This window comes from Gordionus sp. m RMFG-2023, chromosome 2 (assembly GCF_954871325.1).
Source record: "Gordionus sp. m RMFG-2023 chromosome 2, tfGorSpeb1-WG-v2, whole genome shotgun sequence".
NCBI classification, from domain to species: Eukaryota; Metazoa; Nematomorpha; class Gordioida; order Chordodea; family Parachordodidae; genus Gordionus; species Gordionus sp. m RMFG-2023.
In genome coordinates, this window is record NC_088776.1 from 43,121,602 (window position 1) to 43,141,092 (window position 19,491).

Genomic DNA, 19,491 nt, shown 5'->3' on the forward strand with positions numbered 1-19,491 from the left:
ATATTAAATAAACGGAAAAGAACAGATAATTTCTATAAAGATCATAGAATTATTAAAATTAAAAACGCACTCATATATTCAGTAAATTTTTTCTTATTTTGACAATAATTCGTACTTTAAACTATCTACCAAATAGGTTGAAGCACTTAAATATATTAAATACAGTAAGATTAAGAATTAATAGTTCCAAATGTTTGGCTAACTCTTAATGCGTTATATCATATTTTTTATGGCTTGCAGTTACATTTCTTTGGTTGATGAAATTGATTGAGAAATTATAATTAATAAGTAAGACACTAAGTATCAATGTAAACATATATTTATAACTATATTCTCAATTATGATGCTGATTTTTTCTTATTTACCAATATTTTTTCCTCCCTTTGAACCATCTATCAAACAAAAAGCAATAAAATTTACTAATTAAGAACTACTTAAGTGTTTGGTGTAAGTTTCTAAATTAATGTTTCCCAAAGATTGGTTCACTTCACACATAAAAAGTGACCTCATAGTTTCCATTTTGTTTATGACTCGATTTCATTTTTGTGTTTCGCAAAAATTGATTGAGGAATGTACTATCCAGGCAATATATATTAACGCATATTTCTTCTATATTTTTCATTCTGTTGTGCTGTCAAGTCAATTTAACATAACACTAAACATTTATAAAATTTTGAAAACAAAAGCTTTCAGTCTTAAATAGTAAAGGTGGCCAAAAATTTTTTGCTAATAATTTTTTCCTTGGTTTCTACACTGGTTAAAGTATATATAGGAACTAAGTATGAAACATTGGCATAGATTTTAAAATTGATGCTCTCAATCTTTCAACAAACGTCAACAATACATAATTATAATTTATTGAAGGCGGGACCCATATGAAACCCGAAAAAATAAGAGTCAGGAGGGAAAACCCTTCAAAATGTACCCCACCCCCTCACGGATAAATGTGTTAATAATTATGCACGTTAAGCGTGAACTGTTTTTAATGATTTTCATAAATTTCCAATAATACAGTTAAATTTCAAAAATATTTGAATAAATTTTTTTATTTCATTTTTTTATTCATTTTTTTATTTCATTTTTGAATTTAAAATTTATTCTTATTTTTTTTCGATTTAGATTACAAATTTTATTTTAAATTAGTTGTTTACAGTTATAAAAATTTAAATTATTTATTTTATAAGGGTTTAGTTTTCAACAGGCATTGAGCCAGGTTTACATAAAATTATCATTAGTTGTGTTTTTAAGAGATAGGGAATCTAGATTAATGGAAAAAATCAGATCGGGATAGCGATTCTTTTAAAAGGGATCACTTAACAACCCTGCTACTCCTTAAACTTTGGTCCTTAAAAAAACATTAGTTGGTAATATCGTTCCTCTTTATTTGAAAAAAAATTCAATTAAAGTCATTATGCCATCTATCATTTTCTTGACAAATATTTTAATATTTTATTAATATAAACCTTATTTGCCAAAATAATTAAATGGATTATAATAAATAGAAGTCTATCCTAATAAAAAGTAAAATAATAAAAGCACAAATTTTGACAGACAAATTATTTTATCACAAATGTATAATTTGAATAATAAAGTATGATGAGGTATATAATTTATATAAGCATATAAAATTTGTCTATTGAGCTTTAATTAAACATAAAGTGAGCATATGAATAATATAATTAGTTGATTTGGGGAGTAGGGCGTTAAAGCTAATACAATATGGAAATCATAAATATTTTTCAAATGTATAGAGGTTAATTTAAAATATAACATAAAAAGCTAAAAAATATGGAAACACGAAGAGCTTAAGTCATATATAATCAAATTCATTTTTATGAATGAAAAATATTTTTATAGCAGAAATTTAAATTCTATCTTTCTTATCCTAATGAAGAGTTATTTATTTTTTTATATCCTCTTCAGTCAGCTTCCAGCTATTTCCCATATATTATAAATACATATCATTCTTATTACTGGAGGTCTACAATGGGCGGGTTTTTAACCCAAAAGTCCGACCACCAATTACAAAAATATTTTTTAACTTACCCACCTGGCCTGCTCATGATTTTTTAAAAATAAATATCCCTCACCTACCTGTTGCTTAAAAATTTTTCAACCAACCTACCCGCCTATAAAAACATCAGCTCGCTTATTTTTTCCAATTATGATAAGGTTTTTAATTAATACAAAATCTTTGACAATTTCTTTATTTATTTTTAATGAATTGAAATAAAAATAAAGGGTGTATACTTGTTTTTGATCATGCATGTGCCTGGCGAGCGAGGAGATATAATTTTTTAAAAATTATTTTAAAGAAAAATATAAAAAAATACAAAGCTAAGATGAACATGAAGCATGATAAAATGTAATTATGTGCGATGAACAAGAATTAATTATTATTTTCCCAAAAAAGTTAAAATACTGATAAAATGTTTTCACTTTAAATTTTGATAATAAATGATTCATATTTATTTTAAAAATATGTATAACTTATAAAACAAAAAAATCCTTTTACCCGCTCGCCCATTAAATATTTTTTAGCCAACCTGCCAGTTCATTAAAATTTCTAACCTGCCCCCACCTGTGTTAAATGGGCTAGGTGGTTAAGAACTCACCAATTGCAGACATCTAATCCATACAACTTTAATGATATATACAATCATCAGAGACCTGTAAGCTTGACCCTCAAACATGGCCCGGTCAAAATAATATGACTATAAAAATCAGGGCCGGTATAATTTTTAAAGAAAATTATACAAATAAGTAAGTCGGAAAATGTATGAAAATTTTTTGAAAATAGCGTTTAATATTTATTGACTGTTCATATTTTCTATTTTCCTTTGAAACAATTTTCAAAATATAGTCAAAATTATTTAAAAATTTTAGGCTGGGCCAAATTTTTTTTACTAAAGATATCTCCATTTAAGGCAGGCTTAAAACATTTTTTTTTAAATGGGGCCTGTCTTGGCTTAAAAAATTTTTTTTTAATTCGAGCTGGACCTAAAATTTTGACCTCTGCAGATCTCTGATAATAATCAAAACCCTTTACCTATGCATAAAGTATTTTTAATCAACCGGTATTATCGAAGAGCCCTACCATTTACGATTTTATATTAATTTAAAAAAGATGCATTAATGGGCTCTTTTACAACACTTGTAAACAGATTTTAGAATTGTGCTGTATGCTTTCCTGAAATCGTTGTTCCACACGGCATAGATATAAGGATTGAAGCACGAGTTCATGTATCCCAACCACATTATGGAATTGAGGGCGTGATCCGACAAGCACCAGCATGCGGATTGCCACACAAAGAGAAAACAAAACGGTGTCCAGCATATCACGAAGGTCAAAGTTATCATACCAACTGTTTTTAGGGCTCGAACTTGCTTTTTGAGACGGGCTTCGGCAAGGAACGAATTCAAATTTTGCGCATTATTGTGGTGACTCGTGTCGAAAGTATTGACAGCATTTTTAGCAATATTATTTGGCCGGAGAATGTTAAGCTTATTATTAGCAGCCTGATTATTATCTTTATTTATTTTTATTTTGATGAATAAAATATTTTGACTATAAAACGATCTATATAATGTAAAACTTCTCTTTTCCAATTATACTTACCATTGATAATATTTATGGTGGTCATTGCTTGCCCTTCATAGGAAACTTGGGTAGAATTAACAGAAATTATAGATTGAGTTTGGAATTTTATTTTCCTGTTAAATTTGTTACCCTTAGTATGGATTGTTGGTATGAGCGAAGGATTACCTTTTTTTAAAAAAATATGGGTGATTTATTTTTTTTAACTATTTAATAAAACTAAATAAAGAAATTTGGAAATTAAATTTAAGTTTTATTTGTATTACCAAAATAAAACTTCGAAACTATATCAATCTGTATAAAAAAAAACTTAGAGATTATTAAACTAAAAACTTTAATGTATCTAATTTATAGATCTAACATAATAACCAAACAGATGTGTTCAAATTAAATTAATTATATTTTACTCATAACTTCTACTTTCGAATTCCCACCAATAAATTTTACGGCTAGTTCAGGGCCTATTTTATTCACTTTGATGTGTGTTTTACCTCCATCGATATGTTTTATACTTGTTTCCAACCCATTTCCACCACTTATCTCTTCTCCTTCGCATCTTCCACTGCTATTCACGTTACTGGGTTTAATAACATGCATTTTTTTGAGGAGAAAGTTTAGCCCCAACATTAATAAAACTTTTCTGTACTTCATTATATTTTCTCTTTCATTTTCATTCATAACCTCTCCCTGGGATTCCACGCTTTCCAACTCTGTTTTGTTTTGTTCCTTATTAGGTTGACGCTTTTGGACTTTGTTCTTAGGTTTAGTATTATGATATTGTTGCTCCGTATAGGAGATATTAGTGCCCAAATCTGTTTTTCTTTTACGTTGATTGATAGTAATGTTATTATGTCGAGAGAAGGTTGAAGGGAAAAAGGTGATGCTGCACAAATTACTTGTAATGCCTTCGCCTTATTAATTTTTCGAGATAAATTATATATTTTTTTAAATATAATGAGATTAAAATTACGAGTGAAATTCAAATATTAAAAATAATTCTCATGAAATTTATCTTCACTTAAAAGTTTCCTTATCTGATAAAATTATTTTTTAAATTAACGAAAGTATTAGGGATTAGAACCCTACAAAGATATTATAGAATGTAAAAAAACTTTCAAACTAACCTTTTATAGGTCATTAGCAATTTACGTAATCAATCAAAGATAATGCACTTATTTCCTGGAAGTTTTTATGATTATCAATTGAATGAAATTATTTCTAAATATAATCTCAATAAATATATGTCTAATAACTATTTTTATGTCTTTAATTTATAAATGATAATTATGATCTACAATATTTGATTATTTATATATTTTTTAAATAAATTTTAAATTATATTGCAAAAAACTTGTCTAGTTTGTCATACTTTAAAAAAAAATATAACTTGTCAATTTCATTATAAGAAACATTAATTTATTCCTATTTCAACAAATGCTAAGCACAGATATGCTATAAGTCTATTTGAATACCTTTTTATGCTGCAATTAAATATAAAGATATCAAAGCTACAACCAAGTCAAGTTTCATATTTTAAAAGATGAGATTTTTTGAATGATAATTAATAGTAAAACTTATTTTAGATATTTCATTTATTTATTTGCTTTTGTGCTTCTAGAATCTTCTATCTTGAATCTTGATATCCATTTTAGTAATTTTCGTATTTTGTTAATAGTTTTTTTATTTATACTGTTTACCAGGCGGAATGCATTCTTAAGCATTTCATATTATCCTAAGCTTTAGAATTAGTGCTTTCAAAAGTTTGGCAAACTTCATGTCTGGAACTGTGTCTTAATATCAGATTTATAATAAATTTTAAAATACTCGATTTAAAATATAATGAGATTTAAATTACTTCCATATTTATTAAACAAACAGAAAAGAAAAATAACATCTGTGAAGATCATAGAAGATTCAAAAATATCTTGAATCGGGGAAAGAGAAACTTAATGTCTTCAGCCAAATTGATTTAGGAATCGTAATTTAATATTTTATTTTTTAGATTCAACCTAAGACTTGCACTAATTTTTATTTCGCTTATAACCAGGTTTGCCAGTTCAAACAAAAAGCGAGAGAATTTAACAATATATATAAAAAAAAATTTTTACAACAAGAATTAATTTTCTTCCCGGTTGTATATTATTTTTTTAATATAAAATTAATAGTAAAAATCAGTATATATTTTTTTTCGTATTTTTCCTTAGATTTTCCATTTATTATTTGTAAATTCATATTCTTTTTCTAAATACGAAATGATTGTTTTAATGAGTTTATTAGCTTCATTTTGAAATGATGATTTTATGATCACCATCATATTTTATAAGATTGGCTACAATTTTTAAGACTTTGCACAAGCATAGACGCTATGCTATATCCTTCGATTTCTCGACTGATGATTATTTTTAGAAGTTTACTTGAAACACCTCTTTCTTTTTTAAAATAGCGCTACATTATTAGATGTTTTAGTATTTTGATTATTTGAAGCATCAGTTAATAGAGAAAAATAGATGATTTACCTTCAAATCCTAAGATATGTTTTTTAGTTTCAGGACCTAGGGTATTTAATATCATGCTTTTGGCTATTATGTTTTATCGTGTGATAGATGACTAGATGAATGTCATTTCGCTATTGCAGTATTATCAACACATTTGAAGTACGGTTGGATATTATTTGATGATTCTTTATTTTTTAAATTGGATATATTTGCTATGTTGAATGTTTTTATCACGTCATGGACTCCTCCATAGCTGATATTAAATTTTGCATTACATATTATACAAATTGTATTTAGGCTACATTATTTATCTTCTCTGACCCATGAATAAATGGAATTCCAGTTATTTTGCTATTGCGATTTAAAAAAATTTTTGGATGTTAAACATGTATATTTGTTTTTTCCTTTCTCAAAATATGGATAAAAAAATAAACAAAAATAAGATACCTTTTTTAATGTATGATGGAATTAAAAGAAAAAATGATAGCGTAAGTTTCTGATTAAGCTATTAATTATTTTATATTTTAAAAAATTTATAAAAAAATCGGGAGAAAGCTTAAATCAATAAACGGATGACGTAAACGAAAGTAAAAAATAGGGAAATTACGCCAAAAGCGGGAGATCTGGCAACCCTGCTTATAATTGGTTTTATTTATTGACTAAAAAAACTGATCGATGAACTAGTTAAGGCTAATCATGCATTACATATTGCTTCTATAATTTTCCTTCTAGTAAATGATTATTTTTATTTTGCTAAAATGTTTTCGCTTTAAAATACCTACCAAAGGGTTGTAGCAGTGCAGATGTATGAAATACGCACTAATTATTGACATAAATTTTAGAAATAAGCATCCAGATACTTGAATAACTTACGTTTAAGACATGATATCATAGCCATTTTTTAGTTAAAAATTCGATTACTTTTTTAATGGCTGGCGAAATTTATTAAAGAATAAATAAGGCACTAAATATAATGCAAACAAGATTCTTACAACTTCTATATTATCCGTTCTGGCATGATGTAATTTTGACAATTTTTTTACCAATAATTATTTTCCTCTTTAAACCAACTATTAAACAGAATAAAACAATAAAATAAATAAATAGAGCCCTACTTAATAGCTTAGTATAAGTAATAAGTGTTTCTAAAAGCTTGGCTCACTTCACGTTTAGAGCGTGCCTTCATAGTTTTCATTTTGTTTATATAACTCAGTTTCTTTTTGTGATTCTCATATATGAGTAGGGAATTGAAAGCACTAGTCAGACATTATATATTCGCACTCAAGATATATAGTTTTCTATATTTTCCATTTTAGCATGACATCTTTTTTGGCAATTTCCTTTTTTTAAAACCAACTACAAAACGTATTAAATTGATAAATTACCAGAGTTGTTAAAGTATCTAGATATAAAAATGTGGTATCTGTATCTGTATCTAGATATATTTTTGATTAAAATATTTGTATCTGTATCTAGATATTATTTTAGACGTATCTGTATCTGTTTTTAGATACTTTTTAAGATACATTTTGTTATACTTTTATTTAACGTTTTTTATATTATAAACAAAAATACTTGAATGCAAAATTTATTTTATTTCATATGAGCATATAATTTAAATATATATATTAAAAAATATTTAGACTACTCGAATAAAAAATTATATATATATAAAATATATAAAAAAATAGATATATATTCATTAAATATTCAGAGTTTATCAATAAACCAGACAAATTTTGATATTACAATGCAACTCAAGAAATATGCCATTTTAATTTTCAATGGAATTAGTTAATTTTATTTTATTATACTAATTTTAAAAATTTATTTTAGATTAGTAATAATCAATGAAGCATCGACAAGTTCAGATATTGTTTTCTGGGCCAATATATAAAGCATATTTTAAAAAAATATCTCAAAATAAAAAAAACAAATCTCTGTAGTAAAATGTTTGCCATATCTATAAAAAAATACGAAAATTCCAGTTAGCATTACCTCAACTTGCAACATTGTAAAACATTTAAGGTTATAGTATAGATACTAAATAAAATGTTTAAAATTGTAATTTTCAATTTTAAGAGAAAAAATCAAACACTGTTAAATAAAAAAAAAACATATAATACAAAGATTAGTTGATGAATTATCAAGATCTTCAACTGATAACAAATACCCTGCGAAAATAAAACAATTAATTTAATATCCTATTTTTTTCAGTAACCCGCAGCAGCAGATATGATTGTTAATAATGATTTAAATTTTGATACTCAACAAATTTTAAATAATTTTTTCGAAAATGAATGCCCAGATTTTATATTTTTAAATAATATCCTGATATAAAATTGTTATTCATAAAATATAACACCACAATCCCTTCAAGTGCCCCGGTAGAAAGGCTTTTTAGTATAGCTAAAAATGTCTTTACGGATTAACGAGGATGCCTTAAGGACCAAAATTCTGAAAATATTTTATTACTGAAATCTAATAATTATTTATAATCATTTAATCATATATTTTTATATATTATATTAAAATCTAAAAATCATTATTTTAATTTTGATAAATATGATATCTAAAGTTTTTATCTCATTTCATATTTCACAATAGAATCCTGTTTATGCAATTATATAAGAGTATTAAAAAATTGTATCTGTATCTAGATACATTTTAACATTGTATCTGTATTAAGATAACTTTTTAGACGATGTATCTGTATCTGGATCTAGATAACTTTTTTGATTATGTATCTGTATCTAGATCCATTCTGTATCTGTATCTAGATCCATTTAAAAAGTATCTTTTAACAACTCTGATAATTACGATCTAAACATTGATAAAATTTACTGAATAAATGCTCTCAGTCACTTTTTAATCTTAAGGTTGGCCAAATTCTTACTAATAATTTTTTCCTATATAGTGGCTACCATACTGATTAGAGTCAGACACGAATAGAATTTTAGAATAAGGGATTGTTCAGCCAACTTTAAAGGAAATCATACAAATACCACCGAAAAATCAATAATATGTAAAAAAATTTATAGAAGGGACCCGGCCAAAGGCAGGCAAGACGGTGTTTGGGAGCGAAGCCCTAAATTTTTTAACCCCCCCTCCTCCATTGGAAAATTCTGTCTACGCGACTGTATATGATAATAAATTTAATATATCCAAATAAAATACAATATAAAAATTAGGGTGATATGGATAAATAATTTAGTAAAATACATAAAGACAATACAGTAAAAAGCATGGAAAATATTATAAAATTTTAAAATAGGGCATTATAAGTAGTTGTCATAATTTGTTACAGCAGGATATACTGAAATGACATCTACTATTTTATTTGAAATGAGGTTTATATTTACATTTAATTAAGCATAAGCAACTCCAAGCCTAATTGTATTTTACTAATCCTTGCTGTTCACATCTTTAATCCATTTCCCCCTCCTCCCCTTCCCATTTTTTAGCCCTATTTATTCTTTATGGTAACTTATTTTTTATCCTCAATTTAGTAACATATAAATCAAATTGATTTCGCGATTTTCCTCTGAACAAACCATTTAAAGTAATTTAAATAGATTGTTTTCATCGCGATCAAGGATACCCATCCATGATGTTAATCGGCGTATCTCCGATGTAACTATATGAATATATTTTATTGAATGAATAGCAGTATTTTATAAAATTAAGAGTAAATCTTAAAAATTAATTTAATTATAAATTACATTTAGAATTTTTAATAGTAATTTTAGAATTAAAGATTGTAATTTAATATTAGGCAAACTAGTAACCTTTAGGTGCCACCCCGTATATTTTTCTGAACCGTTTTCTGACCGTCACTATGATATAAAGGTATATAGCCACCATGCTGATCATAGGCAGATAAAACGTTAAAGGTAGCACGACAAAGGAGAATTCCTTCCTAATCTGTATGAAGCAGTACTGAGGGTTGAGGTAGTTTTCCAGCATGGTGGGCTCTCTGTACCATTGTGTCTTAAAATTGACTGGCACTATAGCTATGAGCCCCGCCACCACCCATATAAATGCTATAACGCTCCAGATTGTGGTATTATTTAGCACCGTTTTATAATGGAACGGGAAACGGACGGCTATAAATTGATCCCAAGCTATGGCGCATAAGTGCAATATACTTACAGTTGAAAAGAGTATATCACTCGTTTGGTATATCCGGCAAAATTCTAGTCCTAAAGGCCATTTTTTGAGGATCAGGTTTGTACCGGCAAATGGGATAACGAATATGCCTAGTGTGTATTTTTATTTTATTTTAAAAACATTTATTTGTTCTAAATATATAAGATCATTATAATGTTAAGATACTAATAATTGAGCCTAATAGAACATTTAAAAAAATTAAATATTACTTTTATATCCATATTTGAATTGTTTGTATAATTGAAATATTTTATAGCAAGTTTCATAGATATACATTTTAAAATGACCGCTATCAAAATATTATAAATTATATATGTTATTTTAGCTAATCTATATGTATAAATCAGTCAGCAAGGGGCAATAAATAAATTCAAATATAAAACTTCCCATATCAAAAAATGATGCTGTTCCGATACTAGAACCTGGGAAAAAATTCGTATGGTATTTTAATTTTGATGAAATTTGGACCTAATGGCAGTATTTTGTGGCAAGTAGGGGAAACTGGGGCTAGTTTTTTTTTAAAAATATTATAAAGACGATACCTCTATAACTATACTCTATAAAGGTGCATTTAAGAATATAATTATATTTTTGAAATTTTATTTTTTGTAAAAGTTGAAATTTTGCCTACAAGCCCAAGTAGAGGATTAGGCAAACCACTGCTAGGGGCTTCTTAAACTTTTAGTTTTTTAGGATATAATAAATTGAAATGCATTTTCATTATAATGATACGTATATCATAATAGTTTAAATTGAAGCTATTTATATGTAAAAATTGAAACTTAATTTTGGTTAATTTAATAAACATGGACTAATAAAAATAAGGATCTTAAGAATTATGATTTCTTAGCTTAAATCCTAAATACCAATCATACACGATAAAATTTTATTTCCAAGATTTTGAAATATTTTTTTATATTAACTATCATAATTAACGTCCCACTAGGTCGGAATCGATATCATTATTTAAATAATATCTAGACAAAATAAATATTATAAAGCTTTCTCAAAATATAAAAGAGGTTGAAAACTTTAAAATGAAATTTAATTTATATTTAAATGATTACATAACTTTAAAAATTAAAATTCTGTCACGTAAAAATCTTTTGAATTTTGCATCAAAATTTTTCTTATATAATAATAATTAATTATTTCAAAAGATTTTTTGCTTATAGATGCATACTAATAAAAGTCATATTAGGATAAAATTTAAACCTTCTACTAGTCAATTAAATTTTAAAATAAGATTAAGAAGTTTGCCAAGCCCCGGGGTTTACCTAACCGTAGTCTCCCTTATTCTTAAAATTAATATCTATTACCTCCTCTCCCAAGGAATATGTATAAAAAAAATTAAAAAATTTGTTTTATGTCATTTATCTACCATACAAATCAAGAAAAATCGTTATCAAACTTAGATAAAGAAAATATTGTTACACCAATTCCAATATTTTCGATCAATAACTTGTATTTATGGAATGGACTTTATTTTTCAGAATTTTTTTTCTTATGGAATAGACTTTACATTTCAGAAATCTTTTTTTCGCAGCTTTTATCTAAAGAAACATTTACTGTTTTACCCATCGCTGTTGATATTTACTATATAAATAGTTATGATTTCTAGTAACGTTTAAATAACTACGACTAACAAAGATTCTCAAGGGGCACTGTATTTTTTTAGATGATTAAGATAAATGTATTTTGCTAAGAAAATATACCATAAGGCAAAAGGTGATTCTTATATTTGATGGGTAAATAATGGGTTTTGGGCAAAATATTAAATTAGGCTCATTATATATGAACTATGTAAAAAATTATATATAAAGAACACCAAATGTAAAGTTTTGTTTTTTTAAGGTTAAAAGGGTTATTCTCGATAACATTGTTATACCTTCAACCTCGATCTTCGGGGCTCCACTATTGTAACTAAAAAAAATGAAAGAATGTCAATTCGTCATTATTTACTCAATATTATAAATTATTTAAGTCGTATTCTAAAATAAATAAAATAATACTATTTAATCCTTGCTTATATTTATAATACAAATAATTTTAGCAGAATTTTGACTAAATAATATATATAATTTTCAAAAAAGCCATCTATTGGACATTTAGGTTTCGAAGCTGTCCACCAGATATATGAATATGATTAGATCAGAATATTCACAAACAAAATTTTGTTATTGGATGAGAGTAAAGTTGTAATTAAGAATAACATCCAATGGGAAAAATCAAATATATATATATAACTATCTAATTATAAGTGATTTTCAGATTTTCAGCTCCAATTGCTACATGTAAACCCAGTGTTAGTGAACTAATATGTTATAAAGCTTTGCTGGCTATCGTTATTTGTATAATATAAAAGATCCATAATAAAATTTGTTCATTTATTATCAAAAAAGTAATTATCGACCTCCCTGTTATATCTTACATGTGATCCTTTTCATCATCAAAAATGTATTAACCAGTTTTTTTTAAATTATAAATTATAAGAATAGTTTTAATTATATTTATAAAATTTAAATTATTTAGTTATAGAATAGTGGATATTAATGGAAAATTATACGTACAACATTTTTTAAAAAATTAAATTTTGTTTTTTTAAAGTAATTTTATTTTATCTTTGTGATATTTCGAATATAAATTTTTTTTTTTAGTTGGAAGAGATCTATATTTGAATTAATTAATATAGGGTTCTAACTCCTTTTTATTTGAGAAATAGAGTTATTCTCCTAAAAAAAGAAACCCGAATTATTTCATAAATATTTTTTTATGCAATAAAATAGCATTATAATTTTGGCTCATAATTCTAAAAGTGATCTTCCTGTAAGTGGTAAACCCTATTTTCGCAAGAAGATTTCTGAGCATTCAACCTCTCATTTTATTTCTAAATTTTTACAATAAAAAATTATTTTATATAGGGAAAATTTATTATTATATATATGAATAACCAAATTCATTCAAATAAAAAAAGGGAGAATTTAACCATAATTCAAAAAAATTTTTTTTAGGAATTATTATACACATTAAATTGTAAAAATCAGTTATAGATATTTTTATTTTCATTCATATTTTTTAAGAAGATTTATGCTATTAATTAGAATTTTATTTTTTGTTATATTCTTTGCAAATATATTTAAAATTCTGTTTAATCATTAATTCCGCATCTAAAGCTGATTATGACAATCGATTACGATTTTTTCTTCAGAAATTTTTATTAGGGTAAATCTATGCTTTGAATCAGCATTAGAATGTGATAATGGGCAAGTAATATTTATTACCTATTTTTTAAAAATTTGGGACAATATTATTTATATTCATGAACTAAATTTGATATAGTAATTCTTTTTTTCGATGAATGAATTTAAATTACAGGAAATATTTAAATGATTAGTCTAATTCGATACCTTTTATATTAATCATATGTTCAACTTCCTCAAGTGTCATAATGCTTAGATTTTCCCATTTATTATTTGTATTTTTTTTTAGAAATTATCATCATCATTCCAATTGCAATTGAATTTTCGGATTGCAAACCCAAAAAATAATATTTATATTGAATTGGGATTTCTTAGGATATAAAATAGGATTAAACAAGTTAAGCATTTTTGTAAATTCTTTCATGAGCATTGATTAATGATAACCATCTTGTTGGAACACTTTAGATTTCTGACTTAATATCTTGATAATCTATAATTTTCCATAAAACGAATACTTTTTTGCGGATTTGCTGAATATAGCGTAACATTTAAAACTTTGTCTATAGATCTTCCTGAATTAATTATACACATTATTTTTATTTTTTTTAGAGTTCTTTTTCCTTGTTATTTAGTTTCTAAAAATATAAAATAAACAAAAAAACAAGATACCTTTTTAAATGTATGATTTGGATTAAAATGAAAAATGACAGTTTACATGTCTGATTTATCTAATTTTAAATATTTTATATTTCAAAAAAAATTTATAAAAAAAATCAAGAGAAAAAGAGCTGTTTATTTATAATAAATCGAGAGAAAGCGTAAATTAATAGATAGCGTGTTTTGGCGTAAATAAGAGTAAAAAGTTGGGAAGTTTACGAAATGGATATGACCCCCATTTTAAAAATACAATCTAATAAATTGGTATGGAATAAAATGAAATTTGGATTTGATAAATAAAATGAAATTTGGTTTTGATAAATAAAATGATAAAAATCCCTACAATAAACGTATGTTTATAAGTCTCGCGAGATAGATTAAAAAGTTCCAATTTTTGACCTTCTGAACAAACACAGATCGTATTTTCTTTACATAGTTTGTGAATTAGAAAAAGAAATTGTCCATTATTAGATATATTTTTTAAATTTTAAATAAAATAAATCCGAGACCTACTCAGGCCTAGCCCAATTAGGTTATTATCATCATTATTTTAATTCCGCTACTCAGATATTTTTAAAATTTTTGATTGTTTCGTGGTCCTGCCCAGGTTTTAAAATTTGGACATTTAATGGGCCTGTAATTCCTTGTTATTCTATTTAATTTTAGAATGAAAAACCTGCGGAAATTTAACCCAGGAAAACAAAGCCCTGGAAAACACCTCCTTTAGATTTTTTTTTATTAATGAATATCCATATAAACCCTATCATCAAACCATTATAAGTTAGGTAAGAAAATTAATTTATTGAATAATAATCTAACCATAGTAATCCCTTATAGTAATCTCTTATTTACTACTAACTTTAACCAACATTCTTAATTTACCCTAGGTTTGTTTGAGTTCAATCAATCAGATAACTAGTCATTAATTTCCCTTTTACCAAAGGATAATTGCGTCTAATAGTCTAATACTAAATGATGTAAAAAATATATGTGTATCGAGGATTTTATTACTTGAAAGTTTTTCCCGAAGCCTTTACCTTGGAAAGATTTTTTAGGGGTCTCTAGATTGACTTTTCAGTCCATTTACCACAAAAAATAGTGATAGAAAAAAAAATTCGCTTCTTACTTTGAAATTAAATTATGTCTTAAAATTATCCGCAAAATATTTTATAATATAACCAAAATATTTTAATGATTATATATTTTATAAATTTTATTATTTAAAAAAACATAATCAAGGCACTATGAACTTCATGCCAGCTCTAGATAAATATTTAATTTTAATAGTCTTATGACTTTTTTTAATATAACCTAAAAAGCTTCTAACAAACGTTTTCTCATCCTATTTTTTTTTCTTAATTAATTATTTTTTAAAATTAAATTTTTGGCCCAGAATAGAATTCCTGCGTGCATAATTTTTAAAACTGGGAAAAAAAATTTAGATTCAAATACAGGAAAAACTTATAGATCAATTTAAGTAAAAAAATTGAAAGGAGGTAATTTATAATCAGAATTTGAAACCGTAACCAAAATCGGTAACCCTCTGATCCGGCCCAAATCTATTTTTAAAATCATAAGAACCCGATCCCATTTTGAAATTCCCAGAAACCGGGTACGGAACTGTTTTTAACTATATTGAGAGAGGGCTTATTTATTGTTTATATATTTATTTTTGATTTGCTTTAACAGCTTGGAATTGTGGCTATAACCTAGAACCCTCGAAACCACTTGAATTTAGGAATTGGAACCAGGACTCACTTTTAAAATGTTAGGGAAAACAGAACCACTTATTTTAAAATATTTAGAACCAAACCAGAGATCTGCATGAACCGACTCAACCCAAAATCGTAACCAACCGACCTGAATTGTGAGATCATTATTTATTTATATTTCGGGTAGGGTAGGGTTGGGATTTTTTCCCAGGTGGATCGGGTTGATAAATATTTTTGTTATAATTTTGAATTTAATCAGTACGTTATCAATAAAATAATGGTTTTGATTATAGGAATATTTTATACATTTGTTAGATATTTCTTATAACATATTTAAATAAGTTTTAGACTAATTTTTTTTAATATTTTGATTTTCGGATCGGAAATATTGAATTAATTTTATTTTCAGATTGGTTTGAGTAGAGTTGAAAACTAAAAAAAATAATTTCTCGATTGAGTCATGTCGGGAAAATGCTTCTCCTTTTACAGGTTGGGTCGTGTAAAAAAAATTGACTCTTGCTATCTGCAACATATTTATTGAAAAATGAAAATGTTCCTTTGAATCCAAGTTGTTCAGTTAATTTTTCAACCTAATAGTTTATTACAAATAAAATGAATTGTGTTGAACATATGAAACATCCTCTTCACAAAAAATGGGTCAAATATTTCTCTGATATTCTATTCCCTGAACAACATAGTGAACTGCTAATTATAGCTAGCTTCCTATACCAAGTCATAATCAATAGTCAATAGATAAATGAGAGAAATATCCGTAGAATCAACATCAAATATATGCATGCAATACAATTTTAAATCGTTTTTATGCCAAGATTTTTATAAATTTATAAAGAAAAGGCCAAATATATTTCGAAAAATATCTGCAAGTTAATTCAATTTCAATTATTTAATGTTATTTATAATTGCAATAAAAAAATGCCTTAAAATCAATTAAATTTTTTAACCCCACTGTCTCCGTAAATTTTTAAATCGATGTCATAGAATTGGGGCGGGGCTCAAGTCTATGTGTATTATTTTTCATATATTTTTTTTTTATAAAATTAAAAAAGGGGTATAGTACATAGGTGCCGCATATGTAGGAATAAATAATTAAAATAGATTGAAAAGTTACTATTTTTAAATCGAATTGTTATTTATTGGTAATTAATAACATAAAATCCATTCATAACTCAAAAATCTTAAAAATATTGAGTGAAACACTCTAATTCTGGACCGACGGCATATAGAATTCCGGTTATACCACTAACTATATATTCTCAATTTTTTGTTTAAATCGAATATATAGATTATATTCTTTTCTCTTAAACTATAAGTGTAATGTGACATTCGATCAGTTTAAAAATTCATCTTTTTTTCAAGAGGTTTATTTTATTTAAATAGTCACACACAAATGTGTCTGAAAAAGGACACCATGGACATAACATATAGAGTAATTTTTTTTAAAAATATTTCTTTCGAAAATATAAATAAAAAAAATACAATAGTATCGTATAATTTGAACCTAGACACACATCCGCCACTGCCATAGAAGTGATCATGTAATACCGGGTTGTTCTGAGCTTTCTATTAAAAAGCATAGCTATAATAACGCCAACATTCCCGAATACCACTGCGATATTCATCAGAACTATTAGGCTAGCCAAAGTAATGTTTATGCCATTAAATGAATCCATTGTTTTTCCCGAACTACTACCGTTATAATGAGTTTTTTGTGCATGGTATGTATGGTTTGTGAAGTTTTTGACTAACGCCATTCCAATTTTCTTTTATAATCTTTGGTAGGTAAAGTTGTTGTCTTTTTTATCCCACAAATTATTTACCATTGATTTAGGAATTGATTTTGAATTTATAATAGAATAAACCATATTTGGTATTTTTTTAAAAATCGACTAATTGATTAATGGTAATTTTTGATCTCTATAGGATGATGTCCTTTATTTTTTCTTATGAAATATATAAATGCAAAATAAAGTTATAAAAAAGATTATAATTGGATCTAGTTTATTTTTAAAAATATTAAGTGTAAGGTAAGATATTTTTCTCATTCTTTTGTTTTATTATTAGTAGTTTTAATGATAATTCACAGTTTTTTTTTACAGATATATTTCCATTAATAATTTTCAAATTTAAAAAAAAAAATTTCAAAAATTAATAATATGACAAAAATCAATTCATGCATCTCAAAGCCAAAAAAAATAACAATAATAATAATATTTTAGGCTAATATAATAATAATTTAATTATCCTTCTTTTTTCGATGTAGAAATTATAATAATTATATACTCTCTATATATTTGTGTGTAGTAATAATTTTCCTAAACTTTTATATACTATATAATAAACAGCAACCATTTCTATAAGTTAATTTATATTAATATTTTTTTAAAATTTCGTAGAACTCTGTTTGACCTAATCGCTATATTAAAAAATAATATTGTATAAATTAAATATTGTCATTATAATCTGTCATTATGCTGCATTATTAAAAATCAGGCGCGTATGCAGTAGGAGACAGTGGGTCAAATCTCTCTCCCCAACCCCAAAGCCCAAAGTCAAAAAATTCAGATGCTGGCTAAAATATTTTTTTTAAATATTAGTGATTACTATATTTTATTGCATATATATTCCTTACATTTATTTATTAGATTCACATTAGATAAAAATACACCACTAATTATTCTACTAATTATTCTATGAATTAATATCGATTTCAAAATTTCCTTGCCGTTGTATTTGCCTATCATTTAAAATTTCTCAATTCATTTGAAAATTTTTGATAGTAAATCTAAAGTAAAATATTTCAAAAAAATGACATCGATATGATTGAGACTATTAGTTGAAAGCATTATATTGGAACTAGTAGTTGTAACTAGTAGAGCTCTATGAATTTAATATTTATCAATCTCGACTCGCAGCCAGGCAAGCCCATCTTTCCAATATTATACTCGAAGAATACCATGAATCCTTCTGAATCTATTTCCAATCTTGCTAGAGAAAAATTATATTTGGCAGATTTTTATTGTGAGGTTATAAAAGTATCCCATGATGCATTATTAGCTGAAGGCAAACTATGGTATAAAAGGTTAAATATGGTTGATAATGTTCCAAAAAAGCTATAGATGCTTCGAATAATTTTAAATACATTTCAGACTATTTCCTAATGTATAAAAATTATTTTTTATTTTTCTATCAATGAGAGAACCTTTTCCTACGATAAAATCATCTCTCCTTCTCTAACAAGAATAAAAACATACTTGAAAGTATACCATTGTTAAATGGCTCGATTTGAACCGATTTTTAAAACCAGAAAAATATAGCCAAGGCCTCGAGATTTCGCTAATAGATGTTCAAACCTCTGTGTCATCTATGAGCAAAATCTTCAGATATAATATTTTTCTGGATAATAAAGGGGGTTACTCATTTTTAAAATGAGGCTCATATTGAGTCATTTAGATTACTAAGAAGTACTACTTCTGAAAATAGACTAGATGGGTGTTAGTTCTTCTTAATATACATAGGGAGTTAACATCAAGCATTGATATAATCATTGGGAAAAAAATAGCTCAATCCCAAGAATATTGAACTTTACATTATAAATTTATAGTATGCTACTTAATTATATTTTTATACACCATTTTTTT

At 25.8% G+C, this 19,491-nt stretch overlaps 1 protein-coding gene across 1 annotated transcript; it reads right to left on the reverse strand.

Annotated features, from left to right (window-relative positions):
• Window positions 1–1,707: 1,707 nt before the first annotated feature.
• On the reverse strand, window positions 1,708–17,730 carry LOC135923170 (5-hydroxytryptamine receptor 1A-alpha-like). The gene is made up of 5 exons (XM_065457769.1): window positions 17,352–17,730; window positions 9,882–10,352; window positions 4,006–4,509; window positions 3,620–3,766; window positions 1,708–3,530 (listed from the first exon to the last, which is right to left on the reverse strand). Exons 1-5 carry the CDS (start codon window positions 17,602–17,604, stop codon window positions 3,133–3,135), a joined length of 1,773 nt encoding a protein of 590 aa, XP_065313841.1. The 5' UTR covers window positions 17,605–17,730; the 3' UTR covers window positions 1,708–3,132.
• Between the last annotated feature and the right edge of the window lie 1,761 nt (window positions 17,731–19,491).

Coding starts and splice junctions, on each gene's coding strand:
- LOC135923170 (XM_065457769.1), bottom strand. CDS start 17,604: ATGGCGTTAGTCAAAAACTTCACAAACCATACATACCATGCACAAAAA. Junction 10,353..17,351: donor AGTGGCGGATGTGTGTCTAG/GTTCAAATTATA, acceptor AATACACACTAG/GCATATTCGTTATCCCATTT. Junction 3,767..4,005: donor TTCGAAAGTAGAAGTTATGA/GTAAAATATAAT, acceptor TTTTAAAAAAAG/GTAATCCTTCGCTCATACCA.